Source organism: Lygodium microphyllum, chromosome 27 (genome assembly GCF_053477565.2).
Source record: "Lygodium microphyllum isolate KBCC chromosome 27, Lygodium_microphyllum_v1.1.10, whole genome shotgun sequence".
Taxonomy (NCBI): domain Eukaryota; kingdom Viridiplantae; phylum Streptophyta; class Polypodiopsida; order Schizaeales; family Lygodiaceae; genus Lygodium; species Lygodium microphyllum.
In genome coordinates, this window is record NC_141161.1 from 14,267,424 (window position 1) to 14,288,784 (window position 21,361).

The window sequence follows — 21,361 nt, forward strand, 5'->3', positions numbered from 1 at the left end:
ACCCCACAACTACATTGTCAAGGTGACAAGGCTTGCACTAAAGATAAAGATTGATGGCATGCACATGCAAGAGAAAAACACTGATATCATTCCATCTATAATAGGACAAATTTTGCATTCATTAGATATTATAAATTACAAGCTATGACATTTTTCATGAGCTAATTATACTCAACAAAGGATGTGGAGACCAAGGAGCACTACATTTGCATATGCAGAGTCTATAACGCAATCCAAGCTAGGTACCCTGTGCTATTTGAAGGAGACACCTCCCTCGGTCTAGTTATGGAGTGCCCACACCAATGCCGCTCAAGTCACTTCCTAGTCAAGGTTTAGAGGCTCTACACATCACTACTACAGGCTCACATGGGGATGTCAGTCATACCTCACTAATTTCTTCTAAACAATGACCCCACACAAGACGAAACAGAGAACCATGGAGATTAGAGTGGCATGCCACCCGTAGATACAAGGGTACCAAATACAAATGCTACATTAGAGAGATGAGGGAGATCCGCAACATGAGCAACGATTGACAAAGTTGAGGGCTCAGTCTAGATGCTACCCTAACTATTCCATCTAAGATGTATGGCATACTCTATCCACCGATCCCTGACTAGGTGGAACTAAATATAAGGTCAAACATTTACGTTGAGATTATTACATTTAATAAAACTTCTAAAAATTAATATCTTACTAGCTTAGCTCATAATATTTCGATTTAGTTTCATGCATTTATAAAAATCTAATAATTTTTAGACAATGAATTTCTAGTTAAAACTCATTCCAAATTTCACATTCCATCATCTATCAATTCTTGTATTATTTGATGTGCCATATTTGATACATTATGCTTCACAACACATGATATCAAAAGCATCTAAAACATTTCATTTTGGTGTTGATAAATTTCCATTTCATACACAAAAAGAAAAGGCTTGGTCATTGTGCTGGATATAAATTTGTGGCTAATTTAAACTAGGTTAGAGGCCTAATTTGGATATGTTGATTCTAAACATGAGTCCAAATGGAAGATGTGGCCTTGCACTATCACCTAATGCAAAGTTGAAAAAGAGGATTGAATTGGCTTTCTTGGATCACCCAAGCAAAGCATAGCTAACCCCAAAACATGGCTATTTTCTCCATTGTGCTTGAAACGGGAAAGTATCAAAGTGATCAAAAGTGGATGGCACACAAAGGAAAATCATCCTGGAACACATTCTTAGGCAAGCACAACGTAATTCTCCAAACATGGCCAATACAAATTTTCAAATAGACTCACTTTTAACAAGTCATGTCTTAAAAAGTGGCGGTTTTTAGCTTATTCAATGTTTTGGATCAATCCAAAATTTAACAAGACTTCATAATTAAGTTCAAGATTGAGAAAAAGAACACAAGTGTGATTCATCATTGTGACATCTTTGAGAGAGAGAGAGAGAGAGCTTGGGGGTGGACAAGTGATACTCTCTAACCAAACAAATTACTTTCTTGAAGTTTGTTGATGATTTTCAACACAAAAGTCTTTCAATCTGCTTTGTATCTTGTGTTTATAGTATATATTTGAGCTAGATCTAGGCTTCACACCTTCATAGCTTATAACTATAATGTGTTAATTAAATTGAAAGAAATCATAAACCACAAGTACAAGTTTAAAATCCATGGAGGCACAAAAAAATAGAATATACTTCTGTAGCAACCTCTCATGAAAATAATCACTTTTAAACCCACTTCTTATGGACTAGTTAAGGGCAATTTTCATGAGAGGCTACCAAGTGATTATAGTTCATGCTACACTAGCATATAATGTGTGGCAAATTTTATATTCCTTCTCTATTAACTTATTTGGATCTTGACTGATCAAGGTTCTTCATAGAAAATTAGTTTCCTCCTTCCTTCTCATCCATGCGATACCTCACTTTAAATAAAAACCTCATTTGTCATAGGCGATGGACCCCACACCCAAACATTTCGGATGAAGTAATATTGGTATCTTGGACTTGCAAATTTGGGTTTCTTATGGAAAGAGAGAGCAAAGGTCAGAAAGAGGAGAGACACACCTTTAAGGGTTCCAATGCCTAAGAAATTAATCTGAATTCAAGATGCTAGTTTTAAAATAAAGAGATGTAAATTGCTTAGGCCAAAGGAGATTTAGAAGAGATCACCTTAAAAGGACATAGAGCCCTCTTATATCATAGAGCCAATTGGGACTTTGTTGAGAACAAAAGAGCATCAGCTTTCCAAAGTAGTGATTCAAGAGTCCAGCACATTTCTCATCTCACAACCACATGCTACTCGACAAAGCCAAGGGTGGAAGGCTCAGCATAGAGAGGCAAAGTAAATAAGCTCTTCCCTGCCAAACATACCAACAAGTATTAGAGAGATCAGGTTGCCCATTTTGTTTAGTTTCACTTCTCATAGAGCTATCTATCCATTAAAAAAGTGTCAATCTCTCAAGACAAATCCTCAGTTTGTCAATAGCATACATGTTTTAAAGAAGCAGGCTCCAATAACAAATCAAAATGGTGAATCTGGCAAAGCCCATATGCTAGAGCAGAATGCATGATGAATGCACTCCCATCTGCTGCTGTGATAGTAGTCCAAGAAATGAATAGATATTCCACTAAGAAATTGATGTACTTAATGGCAGAGTTTCATCACTAGAGCTGTATAGTCTCATCTGGACCATATTTTGACTCGGATAATTGGAACAGGCAGGTTGGGCAGGTTATACGCTACCCACTGCAATTCCAACCATATATACCTTTAATAAGAGGCTCATTTAATAAGATATAAAAATATTGGGGAGCACTAGTGACCTCCATTTGAGCAGGTAAAATAGCATCAAGCCACTCCCAGGTAACTTTGAAAATTCGTGAATGTTCTTGCCTCTAAGCTGCGACTCGAATGCTTAGAATGCTTCAGCCATGGAAAATACTTGAGTTGCAGTTGATTTTAAGCTGACTTTATACTACTCCACAGTATTAAGCACAAAGAAAGAGCATGACATTGAAAATCCCTAGAAACTGTTATGATATTGCTCATTATTTAGTGAGCTGAGATGAAGCTCATACCTAATACATGCCAAGGTGTTATACAGTGTACATAACTGATACAAAATTTCCTTCTTGATAAGATAAACCTCCTGTTCTTTATGCCCTCCATTGAAAGGCAGCAGGTCAACCACGGCCATGTCAAGTGAGTACTTAAGATGGTTTTTTCCAAACCAGTTGATCAGAGGCTGCCTCAACAAGTTAACCTACTACTCCATTGTAACTTGACAGGTCTTCATATAATCAGAACTTCTGTGGGACTGAACAGCCAGGTTCTCTTGTCCATACATTCTTTAATATACACGACCATCCCTAAATGGCCCAGAAAACATTATTCCCCAGAAGACAACAAGCCAGCACCTTGACAATAGAAGTGACCTCCAACCGTACCCAGATATGAAGGTCTCTAGTCAATGCCGATGCTCGAATGCCTTTCAGAGCCAGCCTGAGAAACACGGCATTCGACATGCAAGTATCGAAACTCAGTGCCAGCCCAACATGTTCTCTTCTTAAAAACAGCCCAGGATTACATGCAAATCACTCCTAAACAAGTAGAAACTAAATGTCTACAAAAATTTCTCCAGCAACCTCTGAACTGAGGAAGCATCCTCAACTTCTGTTTAGCCAACATCATTGGAAAATGCTACTCACAGAACAGTCATCATAAACGCGCCAGATGGTCTCCCCAAGAAGGTTTGCTACGGAAAGGACAGTCAACTGTGGAAAATAATCTTTTTCTTTTACAGGGATCGTGTTTGTAATAATAACCTCCTGAAACAGGCCTCCAGATAAGCGCTCAATGGCAGGTGGACTGTCACAAACAGAAGCAAGTATTGATCCAATGATGTAAAGAAAAGAGCAGCTCAATATGAGTCAGCATCCAAAAACCCACCTGAAAACTGCATGTGTGCTACATGCATAAACTTCACGAGCACCTTCCTGGTGTAATAGGGCTGCACCATTGGTAATAGTTCCTGGTAGAGTATTATGGTTAGCAAATCCTTTGATCATGTCATTATGTTGTAGATATGACTGGATTAAACAGCAGGTGTAACATATAAATATGTAGACATGCTTCAGTCTTTCCTTAAGAGACAACTTTCATACCAGCTGTATCAATCATATCATCTACCATTACTGCAACCTTTCCCTTAACATCTCCAATGAGATTCATGACCTGTCAACATACACCCAAAAAAAACTTAGTATATCACAGCTCTTTTGTTGAGGCCAAGAAACACACTCACATACAAAAATACCTTATTCTCATGGTGGGTCACGATGAGCTGAATCATCAGGGAAAAAATTCTATTAATGATTTTTGCAGGTCTCTCAATTGAAAGAAGACACCATGTATGTCAGTCTGATTCCCGAGCCACATGATGCGTAGGTTAATTGAGTGCAATGCGAATTCCACTAGACAGAAGTTGAATACTCCTTTGCATATCTCATATCACTGGAGCACTTCTGTTTTTGTTTGCAGAAAAACGTGTGGCTAATTGTATGACTCAGAGAAAAATACAACAAAGTACAAATGCTCAGCAATCTAGCTGAAGCTGTATGCAAATCAAATCATGTATAACAAGGCCTCTCGGTTGAGGAGGGATGGGGTAAAGAAGCCATGGTGGAGTGAAATACTGCTGAAATTTATCATCCTGTAGGATGGAAGAAAGGCTATGACAACACCGAGTGGGAAGAACTGTTACAGAAGCTACTGTCAATGTTGATGGAGACCTTGAAGCTGCTCCCAAACAATGCCCTCTGAGGGAGTGAATAATGAATGACCAGAGCTCCACCAAGATGGCATACATCAAGAGGCTCTTGCCACTAAAGACCAACTAGCAACCGGCATTCCAGATATGCCAGCCTATGAGGCTGCCAATAAATCTCCCACTTCAAATTGTGATGCAGTATACTGCAACACCTAACGGTTGGGTAAAGGCTCCAAGTCAACCACTGCACGCAAGCCAGCCTCAATGATGAAGATCATGTCATGCATCTCCATTTCATAGAGGAGGTAACCAGGGTTGCACTCATACAGGGTACAAACACATGCATACCATTCCGATGTACAAAAAAAGGTATAAATCTGACGCATTCACCAACTTTTCAATCATGGATGCTGCTTGCAGATACTGAGACTAGTCATCAAGTAGGATATACGAGGAGTGATTCTGGTGGGGAGTTTTCTCTCCCACGAGTCCACTAGGTTTCTAGAGAAGTATGGCATCTCACCCCAACTCAACTCACCTCTAGCAACTTCCCCTATCAAGATGGAGTCATAGAGCATAGTAACCAGACTGTGATGAACATAGCATGCTCTATGCTGTTCGCAACAAAGCTTCTTGAGCACCTTTGGCTCAAGGCTGCTAACACTTAGATGTGCATCCTCAACCGGTGTCTGCTTGTGGCAGTTCCTCAAAGGAGCACATTCTGGCACTCTGTTGTCATTTCCCACTTCAAAGTCTTCAAATAACATGCTTACCCACACACACACTCTTGATGATAAGATATGAAAGCTCACTATTCCTTTGATGCAAATGCCTATCCTTTACTTGATCCTTGGACAAACAAGGTGATTGTCCAAAGAGATGTCAGTTTTTATGAGAGGCATATTGTACATTGCACTACACCAACCTCTAAGCCAATCCCTCCTTCCATATCAGAGATAATGCCAACTGATCCATGTCCACTACCCGCTCCTAACCCACCTGTAGTTTCTTCAATACCCAAACCCCCTCCAAGTTACCTGTTATCTTGTTAGTACTAGCACACTATGTGAGATTCCGGAATCCTCCCACCAAATTCCACTCTAAATAGCCCTAGAAGATCTATCCGGTATCTCATTTGCATCTATCTTGATGGCAGATTATATAGCACATTTTAATTGAAGAGTTACCACAAGCCTCTAAAGCATCCCCAATCACAAGAGGCCATGCAAAAGAAGCTTAAAAGCATTGAGCAAAATGAGATTTGGAACTTCATGGATCATCCGAGCCACAAAGTCATTGGACCAATTGGATCTTTAGGACCAAATTGAAAGCTGATGGGACTTTGGATTACAAGGCTCGCCTGACAGTGCAAGGTTCTCAACAAAAGCATAGCATAAATTATGAGGAGACCTTTGCACCCATTGCACAGTTGACATTATTCCATTCATTAGTTGCCATGCCACTCACTACGATTGGCTGCTCTATTAGATGGATATCAAAAGTGCCTTATTAACCACTTATTTGGAGGAGGAAGTCCATGTGGAGCAACCTCCCAAATTTCCTTCTGTGGACAGTAGAGGCAACGTCCTTTTACGGGAAGCCCTTCATGGGCTGAAGCAAGAACCATATTCCTGGTTCCATTGTTAAAGATTAGTCATCCCCTCAACTAGGATTTCTCACGATACAGTTGGTGCGATCAGTTCTCTTGGAGGGACTTACACATTTCCTGTCATTTGTTTGGCCATTCTCATTAGTCGCCAATGTCTACGTAGGCTTCATCAGCAATTCAGTGCCACGTGTGCAGCTTTATAGTGGTCAGTTTTGAGGTGGTCTAAGCCAGATTTGGCTGGTCGACCTACATTATTTTGTGCTATTTATAGCACCACTTCAGCCTGCCCTCCTCACTTGTTCATTTCAGGTTTGGAGAGAGATCCAGGTTGAGGAGGTACACCGATAGCCCATGTATATCTGTCCTCTTCATTTCAGTATCCATTGACTGCACATTCTAACATGGTATTGGAGCAACATAGAAGGGCTGATTGATAATGGGCAGACCTAATCAAGAGGATTCTTCATGACAAAAGTTCGAGCTTTTAGCCTTTGGAGGCTATCATGAACAGGTTGTGTAAGCGCGGGAAGAACCTGAGAATGACAATACTTTGAACTTAACCAACTCAATCAATTATCACCATGAAAATTTGAAGATAGAGAGAGAAAAGAGTCAACACCACCTTGAGGGGAACCGCCGCTCCCCCCCCCCCCCCCCCTCTACAGAACTTTATTGAAACAAAACCATAGGCACCAAGTGCTTGAACCATATATAAAAGGGCTGATTTGTTGCAATTCTAAAATTTAGGGTTTTCAAGCTCTAATTTCTTCAAACTCCAGGTAACAAGTTGATTTTTTTATTTAGTACTTGGATTAGATCAAGCTAAGTAGAAAGTGTTTCTTAGATAAGAGATAGATAGGAGAGTACAAAGTATAATGAGAGCTTGTTTCAAATGTAAAGAGAGACCTCCAATATATAGGTGTGGAACTTGGGTACTCAAAAATGAAAAATAGAGACTACAAATGACAAGTATTTGCTGAAAATGATAAGTGTGGAGCCACTTGTCTCTTCAAAATAACACACGTCCTCTTCTAAATGCCACATGTCACTTTTCTAGAGAAAGAAGCTTTCAAACCTTCTACTCTAAAAATCTCTCAAATGGTTAAGAAATTGAGATAGCTGCTAAAGACAAAATTGTTCCTTGCGAAATTCCAGAGTCTTTGATGCAAACAGAATTTCCATTTGAGTAACTTTGAAAAGTCATAACCTCCTAAATTTTAAGAGTCGCCAAATTTAGCTTCTGGAGAGCTTCATTATATAGGTTCACTGGTTCATGGTTTGTTTCTTCAATCATGAGCATCGGTTTTTACTTTCTGAAACCACTCATTATATGGGCTTCTAGTCAATGTGACTATGTATGTAAAAGTCTTAGTCATCTAAGCTTTCTGGTCACTCTGACCACCCGACTAAACTTTTAATTTCTCTTGGGCATCTTGTCAATAAGAACCCAAGTATAATTATAGTGCATTCTGACCATTGGCCACTCTTAAATAGAAAGATGAACATTAAATCATATTTTGAAATACTTAAATAATACAAATCGCCTTTCAAAAAACATGAGTACAATTAATTTGGAATCATTGAGTCAATATATCTTGGTAACAATTGGTATACAAAAAGTTTGTTACATCCCTCCCTCTTGAAATTCATCTTGTCCTCAAGACGATACACAAAGTATTTTTAATCATGTAACTTTTTCATAACGTATAAGTATTTCTGAATAGTCTTTTAAATACTCTTCTAGCATTCATTTAAAATCTAAACGAGAGTAATTTTTAAATAAATTTTCTAAAAATGATTCTTTCATATTTCCTCATCATATAAAAGACTATTTCCTCTGGTTGAAGTATCTCCTCCTATTCATCTGCTTCAAGTGGATTCTCTAGTAAAATTTTCAATGGTGGAGACCATAAGGCTTCAAAAATTGGATATAAAAAGCATTGTGAATTCTCCAATGCTCTAGAAGTTACAACCTATAACAAACATCATTAATCTTTTCAGTGACTTAAAATGTTTCTAATTTCTTACTACAAGCTTTGTGACTTGGGATGAAGGCTTGTTAGGGCTTTTTAGATGAGCTTTGTTAAATTTCAACCACACCCAATCTTCTTCTTGTAAAATCAATTTCCTTGGATGCTTATCTGTTACTTTCTTTTGTTTTTCTTAAGATCTTTAGATAGCTCATCTAACTTGGGCAAAAGCTATATCCATATCATGCACAAAGTCATATGCACAAAATATCTCCTCCTTGGTTTGAAAATAGGTAATAAAAATGGTTTTTCATATATGATCTCAAATGGTGCTTTACCTATAGAAGTATAAAATGTATTACTATAAGCATATTCTATCAAACGCAAATACTTTCCCATGGTTTATTGGTTTTATGGCAATAGCACTTCAACATATCCAATATTGTGAGATTGGCTATCTCACTTTCTGTCTCTTTAAGGATGATTTTTTAAAGAAAATGTAAGCTTTGCAACTAAATTTTCAAAAAGAGCTCGTCAAAAGAGACTAGTGGTTCGTGGGTCTCTATTACCCACGATGCATTGTGATAACCCATAATACTTAAAGATTTGTTGAATAAGTATTATCACCACATGTTGAGACTTCATAGCCTTCTTGACTAAAATGAAACGAGCATGTTTACTAAACTTGTCAATAACAGTCCATATGTTATCATTGGCATTTGCTAATTTAGGCTAGCCAAAAATTAAATCCATAGCAATGGTTTCCCAAGGGTAGCTTAGAATTGGTAATGGTTACAAAAGCCCTACAAGCTTTTGACACTCAAACTTAACCTTTTGGTAAATTGGCACAATATTCTTTGATAAATTATTTAATGTCTCATCGAAGACTTGACTAAAAAAAATACATTTCAAGTCCCTTGTTTATGAGCAAAATACCACGATGAGCTATGTTAGGAGCCGCATGACATTTTTCCATTATTTTAGGTCTAAAATCTTTAGTAACGCATAACTTTTTCTCCATTAAAAGAAATCTATCTTTGATAACATAAGAGTTCATCCTTTTATGAAGCTGTAAACTCTCCCAAATGATTTTAAAATCTTCATCAAAAACATACATGTTCCTCATACTAGTAAAATCTGTATGATGAATCATGAACACTGCATAAATCTAAGGTCTTCTTGATAAGACATCAGCTATCTTATTTTGCTTCCCAGAAATATGCAATATTTCAAAGTTAAATTAAGCTAAATAATTGGCCCATCCAATATGGTTTCAAAAATCTTTGGTTGGTTAAGAAAATATCTGAAACGGTCATGGCTTTATAAGAAATTCTCCACCTAAAAGATAGTGTCTCCAATCTTTTAAAGCTTAAATAACGGCCATTAACTCCTTTTCATAGATAGTAGCATTCCTTCCTGTATTTTGTAAACTTCTGCTTGCATTAGCAATTGCATGCCCTTCCTGGTTTAAGACTGCACCAATGCAGTCTCCTGAAGCATCACATTTCACAAAGAAAGGTTTTGATAAATTAGATATAACCAAAACAAGTCTTTTTCTGATACAGAACTTTAGAGCTTGCTTCCTTCTCTACTTTGGTCCATCGAAATGTCACTTCTTTCTTCGTTAAATCATGCAATGCCCAAACAACCACTACAAACCATTTAATAAAGTTTCTGTAATAAGAGCATAATCCCAAGAAACTTCGAACTTCATAAACACTGGTCAATTCTAGCCATTCTACAATAGCCTTGACTTTTTTAGGATCCTTCCAAATCCCATCTGTAGATACAATATGGCCCAAGTAGTGAATCTCTTCTAAGAAAAATTTACTATTTTTGCCATTCACATAAAGTTTGTGTTTACAGAGTTCTTAAAACACTATTTTTAAGTATTACTTATGCTCTTCTTCATCTTTTAATAACCAAAATATCATCAAAGAAAGTATATATAAACTTTCCATATGCACTAAAGATTCTTTCCAGATTCTTTCCACCATTCTATTAAAGGTTATAGGAGCATTTGTAAAACCAAATGGTAGCACAATAAACTCGTATACGCCGAAAGTTGTCCTAAATGTTATTTTATGAATATCTTGAGAAGCAATCCTTATCTAATGGTACTCACTCTTTAAGTATCATCAATTCTTGGAATGGAAAACCTATTCCAGATTGTAATTCTGTTGAGGGTCTTATAGTCCACATACATGCACCAAGATCCATCTTTCATCTGCACTAAGAGGATTGGAGAGCAAAAAGCTGAGGAACTGGATCTTATTATACCCTTCTCCAAAAGCTCATTCACTTCCTTCATGAACTCTTGTTGTATTGGACTCACACGATAGGGAGGCCTATTTGGAGGTGAACTCCCAAGAATGAGATCAATGTGATGATCTTTTGGCCTCTCTTGTGGTAGCTCGTAAAGTAAAGTGTCCGCAAAACAATATTCATACTCCTTTACAAAACTCATTTACTCCTTGTTTATATCTAAGATCGACTCTTTAATTCTAGACTCCTTGTTAGAAACTTTAACAAAAATCAAAAACGAGGAAATAGACTTTTTCATTGCTTTACAAATTTGTACATGAGATAGGATGAAAATAGAGTTTTCTTCCACTCCCACATCAAAAGATACATTGAAAGGAAATCTAAACTTATTTTGATTCGAATCAATGCCAGGATCTATTCTTCTATACCAAGGTATTCCTAACACAACATCACAACGACCAAGATCTTCCATGACAAAACTCTCATGATTTGCATAATCTCCTATCTTAATTCGTAGTTTTCCAAGAATGCGAGTAACTTCAGACTCCATTCCTTGAAAAGTGACACCTGACATTTTTGGTGTTTCAAACCCCTCCTTTGATAGATATAGAGCTTCAACAATCCAAGGCTGGATATAATGATATGTAGCCCCTGTATCAAAATGAATAAGAATAGATTGATTAGCAATCTTACACCAAAAAAGCTATTAAAATCTTCATTTTCTCTAATGCAGTTTCATCCTATTGCAAGAATTCCTTGGGTACAGGATTTGCTTGAGGTGTCTTTTGGGACTCATTTCCTTATTTGCCTTATTAGGGCATTGACCAACCATGTATCCTTTTTCTCCACAAGAGAAACATTGTCCTTCTCTTATCTATTCTCTAACTGCTGATATGTTACCTTCTTTTTGGATAGCAAAGATAGTCTACCTCTACCCTTATGCTTTCATTATTGTTTATCTGACTTCCTTTGGTCAAACAACTCGTATTCTTCCTTTCTCTTCTTCTAAGACTTTACCAAGCATCCATGGCATATAGAGTCTTTCAACTTCTAAGGCCGCATCTTAGGCTACTTCCAAAGTATCAAGCTTTGTCATCTTAACACCTTGTCGTACCGTCAGATGTAATCCATGGATAAACTTTCTCATCCCCATATTGGAAGGATTTTCATTAAGAGATGTAAATTTAAGAGAAACAACTACAAACTAGTTGATATATATTTCAACGTTGTGTCCATGACTTTGCTTCAACTCATCTCATTCTTGTTGCACATCAACTTCAAAGGATGAAGACAAAAACTTTTTGTTAAACATCTCCTTAAACTCTTTCCAAGACTTGGGTTCCTCTCCCTCTTGAATAACTTTGAGCAACCAATTCAAAGCAACACCTTTTAAATGCATTTTAACCATTCTAATTCTTTATTTTTCTATATAATCTACATAATCAAAAGCAACATCAAACTGTCTAGTAAAAGACAATTTTTTGAGAATCTCTGTTACCATAGAAAACATCAAAGTTTGACGCTCTTTTCTCCAGGCTAAAAGTCTCTTTTAGCATCGTTTTCCATTGCCAAAAGCATCTTCAAAGATTTGACTACCATGGAAATAGCCGATTCTCTAACTTTCTTTCTCCATGGAGAGATTCTTGGGACAAGAGGAAGCAACTTATGTATCATGAGACTTTGAAGTCATTGCTTGGGTGGACCCTCGAATGATAGGTGATATAGTACCTTTCATAGACTTAGTTGCATCAGTAACATTGATACCTTTCATGCTGAGATAGGCATTCTTAGCCATAATACCATCTATCGCAAGAGTCTTCTCGATAAGAAAATCTTCAAAGGCATTCGCTTCAGCCCCTGCTTTAGCCCTTCTCTCCATCAAAGCTTGAATTTTTGGATCGACCTCCAACTCCTTGTATCTTTGTATATTCTCATAATCAAAGAAGCATACAGATACAAGTGTTAAGAGTCGTCTAGTTGTTCACCAAAATTCTCATTTTTGCCTCTTGACATGGTGACAAAGTTGGGCCCAAAGATCGCCACCTAGAAAAGTTCTTACAAAGAAAAAGCCGTCGCTCTAATACCAATGTAAGTGCAGGGAAGAACGTGAGAATTGCCATGAAAATTAGAAGATAAAGAGAAAAAGAAAGAAAAGAATCGACACCATGTTGAGAGGAGAACGAAGCCTGTCCCCCTTTATAGAAATTTATTGAAACAAAATCATGAGCACCAAGTGTCTAAACCATATACAAAAGGGCTGATTTGCTACAATTCTGAAATTTAGGGTTGAAACCCTAATTTTCTGCAAACTCCCCAGAAGCAAGTTAATTTTCTTCTTTAGTACTTGGATTAGATTAAGCTAAGTAAAAAGTGTTTCTTGGATGAGAGACAGACAACAAAATACAAAGCATGCGGCTGAAATTTAATCATGAAAGCTTGTTTCAAATGTAAAGGGAGACCTCCAATACATAGGTGTAGGGCTTGGGTGCTCAAAAGTGGAAAGTAGAGGCTACAAATGACAAGTGTTTTCTGAAAATGGCAAGTGTAAGGACGCTTGTCTCTTCAAAACCACACATGTCACTTTTTAGAGAAAGAAGCTTACAAACATTCTACTCTAAAAATCTCTCAAAGGGTTAAGAATTTGAGATAGCTACTGCAGACAAATTTGTTCTTTGCGAAATTCTAGAGCCTTTGGCGCAAACAGAATTTCCATTCGAGCAACTTTCAAAAATAGTAACCTCCTAAATTTATAGAAGTCACTAAATTTAGCTTCTAGAGAGCTTCATTATATAGCTTCACTGGTTTATGGTTTGTTTCTTTGATCATGAGCATCTGATTTCACTTTCTGAAACCACTCATTATATAAACTTCTAGTCAATGTGACTATCTGTGTGTAAAAGTCTTAGTCATCTAAGATTTCTAGTCAATCTGACCGTCTGACTAAACTTTTAATTTCTCTTGGACATCTCCTAAACGATGACCCAAGTATAATTATAGGGTGTTCTAGCCATTGGCCACCCTTAAATAGAAAGATGAACATTAAATCATATTTTGGAATACTTAAATAATGCAAATCGCCTTTCAAAGTACATGAGCATCAAATTAATCCAGAATCATAGAGCCAATATGGATCATTCCTCTTCATGAAGGAGGAAAGACTGCATTTTCAGCAAGTTGTTATAGATTTTGAGTTTTCATCGCCTCTGGTGGGTAAAACCAATACTATTCGCAGAGTTAGAGAGGGTTGTTCTTGTTTTTGTGCAGGTCTTTCCATTTACAATGTCAACAAAAACTGACACGCAATTTCAGGGTATTATGGACCATAAGATCCCCATGTTACCAACTCTTCCTTCAGGTCAAAAGCTTGATGGGCAGAATTCCCACATTTGATACGTAATGATGCTTGCCATCTTGGAATCTTATGATTTGGCATAGCTCGTGACCGAGGCTATAGACTCTCCTATAACTCATCATGCCTCCAAGCTTTCTACAGATGAAAAAGATGAGTTGATGAAGATGCAAGCACATTGGCACAAATTGAATACCCGCATCCATTCTTTCCTCTTTTTCTCTTGCACTGTTAGAAATAAAGGGCCATCGTGCCTTTTATATGTGCACAAGTGTGAACACACCCTTAGCACATTGTACTTTCATACATATATCTATCTAAAACCAAAAGTGGTACACTCGTCATTGTACCAAAAAACGTGTTCACTCTATACTCTGCTCTCTTGCACTCTCCTTATCTCTCTCATTGCGCGTAATGACTGTCTGCCTCGATCTCCGTGCCTAATCGATTCCTTCAAATTGGTATCAGAGCGTAAGGTGCTACAGACGATTATCAGGCTGAGGCAGAAGACCAACGTGGTGACGAGAGCTCAAAGGCGAGCAGGAGAGTCACAAGTGTAAGCTGCAACCAGTGACTCTACGACAGGCATGGACCAAGCGTGTGACAGGCTATAGAGCTGACGAACGAGACTATTGTTGCGTGACACAGCGGCCAGACGGAGGACATACGGGCGAGAGGCCACGCCAGTGACGAGGCATCATGGGACGGAGGACACACAGGCAAGAGGCCATGACAACGATGATGCGTCACGAGACAGAGGTCACGCGACGGCGAATAGGCGCCGTGTCTAGCAGACGTCACATCGCACGGCTGATGAGTCTGTTGACCCATCGGATTTTTTTTTCTTTTCCAAAATTCAACCTTGTTTTTCTCTGAAAATTGCTTCACCCACTAACAGGGCTTCGTGCGCGTAAGCACAAAACTTCAAATCTGTGCAAAATTGGCTCAGAAATTTGGGGCTTTTCTCGAATCTGGAGATCTCAACACAAAAGTGGACAGTCTGACTCAGAAATTGCAAAGTCGGTGCACATTTGCCCGGAAATTTTGGGGCTTTTCACTTTTTTAGTGAAATTCTTTTAATTTCACTGAAATTAGTGCACGCAGGACTTGGAAAATTTGGGGATTTATCCAAATTTTATGCACCCAAGATGTAACAATGATATTTGTCTCAGAAATTGCAAGAATTTGTGACATTGTCCCCAACATTTGGGGCTTTTCATGTACATGCACAAATGGGGCTGAAATTGATCCAATTTCTCGACATTGAGGCACATTGGACCCTGTGCAATTTGGGGCTTTTGCGATTTGGGCAAAATTTGTGCAGCATTTGGTCATCTTATGTATATACAGGTTGAATTCCGCACAATTTGGACATCAATACTTTGTGAAATTTGGAGGTTTTTGCTGAAATTGCTTCATTTTGGCAAAATTGGACAGCCCTATGCATGACAGAGGAAATGCAGATGTGTGTTTGACGCTTTTAAGCACAAAATTTTGGGGCTTTTGACCGTTTATGTCAAATTTTATGCCCGTGGTTACACGTACAACAGAAATTGCAGCTGAAATTTTGGGATTTCTCATGTAAAGTGATGCACGTGCCTTTTGGAACAGCTGTATAATGCTGTAGCACTTGGTTTGGTGCTTCTGAAAACTGAATTACAGATATGAAATTTGTACTTCTGCGTGGTCATTTATTGTTGATTGGTACTTGTTTGTACCTTGGTCACTAGGGTGAAAATTTAGGCCTGCATTTACTGGTTTTTTGGTCACTTTTGAGCTGAAAACCATGGCTGGAAGCAATGACAGCAGTAATTTGATGCATATAAAGAAGCTTGAAGGCGCACATCATTTTGCAGTGTGGCAAAACCAGTGCTACAATATCCTGTTACAAAAGAAGCAGGCAAAGCCGATCAAAACAAAAGGGGCAAAGCCTGTGGACATGGATCAAGACGATTGGGATGAGTTAAATGAGCTTGCACGCTCAACCATAGAGCTATCGATTTCTAATGCCTTGCTCTTCAACATTGAAGGTTTGCATTCTGCATATGCTATATGGACTAGACTAGAAGAACTGCATGCACAGAAGAGCGCTGCAAGTAAAGTGTATTGGCTGAAAAATCTTATGGATTTGAGTATGAAAGAAGGTACAGCGATGTCTACTCACTTGAGTGAGTTTAACTCTATTTTCGGCCAGTTGGTTGCCTTGAAGTTCATGATTGATGAGGAATTTAAGGCTACTTTCTTGCTTTGCACTCTACCAGAGAGTTGGAATACATTCACAACTGCCATGAGGAATTCTAATGTGATCCTTTTGTATGCTGATGTAGAGAGTGCTCTACTTATGGAAGAGATGAATCGGCAGAACAATGCATCCAGCAAGTCTTCCAGTGCTTTGCATACTAGGGGCAGATCACAACAAAAGAGCAAATATGATGGAAAGGGACGCAGTAAATCACGTAGCAAAGATGTTGAATGCCATCATTGTGGCAAGAAGGGTCACTTTAAACGTGACTGCTACAAATGGAAGAAAGAGAAAGGAAAAGGCAAGAAGACAGATGATTGCAAGGAAGAGAAGAAGGACATTCAGCCTAAGAAAAGCAGTGTAAAAATTGAAGAGATGAATGTAGTTACTCATGACAGTGACAGTGGGAGTGATGTACTCTTTGTCTCTTCACATTTTGGTATACATGCTCTACTTGCAGATACAAACGATGACATGCATACCTGGATTCTTGATTCACGTGCTTCTTTTCATGTCACCCCTCATCGTGAGTGGTTTTCCGCATATACAGGGAATCGACATGGTGTTGTCCATCTTGGGGACAACTATGCATGTGAGATTATAGGTATTGGCAGTGTGCAGTTACAGTTTCAGCATGGTTCTGTCTTTACACTTCAGCATGTACGGCATGTACCTTAGCTTAAGAGGAGCTTGATCAGCACAGGGCAGCTAGATGATGATGGTTTTCATACCACCTTTGGTGATGGAAAATGGAAGATCTATAAGGGATCTAGGGTTATTGCCAAAGGTTGCAAGAGTGATACGTTGTATCCACTTCATGTATCTAGTGTGCGTGACCATGTTGTTGCCGTGACCGAGCAGCCAAGTGTTTCTTTGTGGCATGGCCGGTTGGGACACATGAGTCAAACAGGAATGAAAGTGCTTTCTCGTTTGGGTTACTTGCCTTGTCTTCATTATGGTGATTTTGAGCACTCTGATCATTGTATTTATGGCAAACATGCACAAACTTCTCACAAAAAGTCTCTTTCATTGAAATCTTCTCCTCTAGAGTTAGTACATTCAGATATATGTCAAATGCCAAGATTATCTTTAGGGACAAAGAAATATTTTGTCACCTTTGTCGATAATGCTTCACGGAAAGTATGGGTTTACCCTATTCGTAGCAAGGATGAAGTGCTTGACAAGTTTAAAAAATTCTTGGCATTGGCTGAAAATCAGACAGATAAGACACTTACGTGTCTTCGCTCTGACAATGGTGGAGACTATGTGCCCAAAGCCTTTCAGGCATTTTGTGACAGCAAAGGGATAAAGAGGGAACCCACTGCCCCTCATAATCCACCCCAAAATGGAGTTGCAGAGCGTATGAATCGGACCATACAGGATAAGGTCCGTACGATGCTGTCTCATGCTGCACTACCCCATGGTTTTTGGGCAGAGGCTGTTATGGCAGCCGTTCACTTGATTAATCGGTCACCAAACAGGTCTTTGGGAAGGGGAGTTCCCTAAGAAGCGTGGTCAGGCAAGCCACCTTCATATGCTCATTTGAAAGTGTTTGGCTGTGAGGCTTTTGTGCACATTCACAAAGAAAAACACACCAAATTTGAGCCAAAGTCCTGTAAATGCATTTTCCTAGGATATGGTGACAAGGGTGAAATGGGGTATAAATTGTGGGATCTGGAGAAAAGGAAAATAGTACACAGCAATGACGTTATCTTCCGGGAAGATCGCATACACAAACAACCCAGCAGCAAATACCTGCTGTAAATGAACCTGTAAATGTAGGATATGATGTTGGAAATGATCAGCCAGTTATTGCCCATGAAAATAAGCCATTACATGTGTAGGAATAGCCAGGACAGCAAGCTGTTAATGCTTATTCGCAAGCTGAAATGCCAGGACAGCATGCTGAAAATGGAAATTTGCAGGAACAGCCAGCAAATAATGACCATTGGGTTAGGAGATCGTCTAGGGCTACTAGACAACCTGACAGATTTGTTCCTGGTGCAATTAATGTGGCTGAGTATGTCATGTTGACAGATTGTGGTGAACCGTCTTGCTTCAAGGAAGCAATGGACAGAAAGGACAGCAAGAAATGGTATAAAGCCATGCTGTCAGAGATGGAATCTCTTGAAAAAAAATGGCACTTGGGACTTGGTGCACTTGCCTAAAGGGCAGAAAACCCTTCCATGTAAATGGGTTTACAAAATGAAGGTCACTTCTGGTTCCTCACCAAAGTAAAAGCAAGATTGGTTGCAAAGGGTTACAAGTAGGAGCATGGAATTGACTTTGATGAGATTTTCTCTCCTGTAGTAAAGATGACTACATTGAGAACCATTTTGGGCTTGGTTGCAGTTGAGGATATGGAGCTCATACAGATGGATGTAAAGACTGCGTTTTTACATGGTGATCTGCATGAAGACATATATATGCAGCAACCTGAAGGGTTTGTTGAACAAGGGAAAGAACAAATGGTATGTAAACTCAAAAGAAGTTTATATGGGCTGAAACAAGCACCAAGAGAATGGTATCATAAGTTTGATACATTCATGCAGTCCCAAGGCTTTCATAGAAATCAAGTGGATCACTGCTTGTACACCAAGAAGGCAGCAGATGGCAGCCTGATTATCTTGGTTTTGTATGTTGATGACATGCTGATTGCTGGCAGGGATACTCATGCCTTGGATTCAATGAAGCAAAGTCTTCATGGCAGCTTTGACATGAAGGATCTGGGTGATGCAAATCACATTCCTGGCATGCAAATACTCAGAGATAGATCTAAAGCAGGAGTATATCTCCAAAGTTTTGCAGCGTTTCAATATGGAGAGGGGGAAAACAATTGGGGTTCCATTGCCTCCATATGTGAAACTCGGTGAAGAGGACAGCCCTACATCTAATGATGAGAAGGCTAAAATGGCCAAGATACCATATGGTTCAGCTGTTGGCAATTTGATGTATGCTATGGTTGCTACACGTCCTGACATTGCTTTTGCAGTGGGAGTGGTTAGCAGATACATGGTAAACCCTGGCAAGAAGCATTGGGATGCAGTGAAAGGTATTATGAGATACCTCAAAGGCACAAAGGAGTTGTGCATCTGCTTTGGAAAGCAGAAAGCATCTGTTGTTGGCTCTACGGAGGCAGACTATGCTGGTCATGCAGACTGCAGGAAGTCCACTTCTAGGTATGTGTTTACTTTCACAGGAGGAGTGGTCTCTTGGATCTCCAGGCTACAAAAGTGTGTTGCATTGTCTACTACAGAGACAGAGTATGTAGCTCCCACTGAGGCATGCAAGGAGGCTTTATGGCTTTCACATCTGGTGGGAGAGCTTGGCATCACAGAGTTACATGTTCTCCATTGTGATAGTCAGAGTGCTATCATGCTAGCACGAAATCCTATCTTTTATGCAAAGACAAAGCAAATACAGGTGAAGTATCACTTCATTAGAGATGTACTTGACAGCAAGAGCATTGAGCTTGTCAAAGTGCATACAGATGATAATCTTGCAGACCTTCTCACAAAGGGTCTTCCAGCAGAGCGGTTTGCTTATTGCCGACAGATGATGAGAGTTGGATAGATATATTTATTTCAGCTTTGTACATACTTAGACTTAGCTGATCCTTTTCTCCTCTTAAGGCACATTGCCTTTAGGCGGGAGGTTGTAGGAAATAAAGGGCCATCGTGCCTTTTATATGTGCACGGGTGTGAACACACCCTTAGCACATTGTACTTTCATACATATATCTATCTAAAACCAAAAGTGGTACACTCGTCATTGTACCGGAAAACGTGTTCACTCTATACTCTGCTCTCTCGCACTCTCCTTGTCTCTCTCTGCGCGTAATGACTGTCTACCTCGACAAAGAGTAGAGAGCAGTAGAAAGGATAGTGAGCACAACACACTTGATGTTCGGTACAAAGACTAGTGTACCACTTTTTAGATTTTGATAATATATATAAGGTACAAGAAGTGTAAGGGTGGTGCGTTCACACCCGAACGCGGTAAAAGGCACGGTGAGTCTTTATTACCAACAACCTCCCACCTAAAGGCAACGTACCTTAAGGGAGAGAAAATAATCAAGTCTATGTATGTATAAAGCTGAAATACACATATACTATCCAACCCCCATCATTTGGTGGCAATGAGCAAACCGCTCGGCTGGAAGACCCTTCGTAAGAAGGTTTGCACGGTTATCATCTATATGTACCTTCACAAGCTCAATGCCCTTGCTGTCAAGTGCATCCGTGATAAAGTGATACTTCACCTATATATGCTGTCTTTGCATGAAAGACAGGATTCCGTGCTAGCACGATAGTACTCTGACTGTCACAGTGAAAGATAGGAGCCTCTGTAATACCAAGCTCTCTCACCAGATGTAAAAGCCATAAAGCCTCTTTGCATGCCTCCGTAGCAGCCACATATTCTGCCTTAGTAGCAGGCAATGCAACACACTTTTGTAGCCTAGATATCCAAGAGATTGCTCCTCCTGTGAACATGAACACATATCCTAAAGTAGACTTTCTGCAGTCAAGATGGCTAGCATAGCCTACATCCATAAAACTGACAACACATGACTTTTGCTTACCAAAGCAGATACACAAATCATTTGTTCTCTTAAGGTATCTCATGATTTCTTCCAAGTAAAATGTGGCTGATAATATTACTCAAAAAAACTGATTACAACAGAGTGCTCATGCGCAACAAACTAGCTGGAGCTGATGCAAAGTCACAAATACATCATGTATACAAGCCTCTCAAGGTAGTCTGAGGGGGATTGGAGCAAGAAGCCATGGGGCGTTCGCCAACTACCTGCATCACGAAAAACAAGTCCTGGCCGCCCCAAGTGCCAAATGGGCTGATTTTAGCGGTCGTGGGCTATAATTTAGGCTGATGGATGCGTGTCCAATAGTCATGCATCAAGATATTACGGTCAGCAACTTCGTGATCAGGGCATCAAAAGAATAAGTCCGTTCTGCGGTGACCGTGATTCGTAGGTAGGCGGGTGCTACTACTTCTTCATCTTGATCTGTTAGTTCCGTAATTGTGGCCATGCATATGTTGACAGGGGCTTCAAGCATAGGTGGCTCGTGCAATGGATGGGAAGGAGGGTAGTACTTTTTCATGCGACTGCCATTGAAGAAGCTTATTCCTTCCCCTTCGAGCTTCT

At 39.3% G+C, this 21,361-nt stretch overlaps 1 protein-coding gene across 4 annotated transcripts in view; it reads right to left on the reverse strand.

Annotated features, from left to right (window-relative positions):
• Positions 1-1,625: 1,625 nt before the first annotated feature.
• LOC148012074 (ribose-phosphate pyrophosphokinase 1) overlaps positions 1,626-21,361 on the reverse strand; it is a 113,903-nt gene continuing 94,167 nt past the window's right edge. The window contains exons 6-10 of one of the 4 annotated variants that reach the window (XR_015689040.1): positions 4,158-4,227; positions 3,943-4,024; positions 3,702-3,861; positions 3,072-3,495; positions 1,639-2,350 (exon numbers count right to left, since the gene is read on the reverse strand). Coding sequence is in view for 3 of the 4 variants with exons in the window: in XM_087668990.1 (XP_087525116.1) it covers positions 2,276-2,350; positions 3,702-3,861; positions 3,943-4,024; positions 4,158-4,227 (387 nt within the window). In the remaining variant the exon portion in view is untranslated. Of the gene's footprint in view, positions 2,351-3,013; positions 3,862-3,942; positions 4,025-4,157; positions 4,228-21,361 lie in introns of those variants that run through there. The other 3 variants (XM_087668990.1, XM_087668991.1, XM_087668992.1) reach the window with 3 other exon arrangements.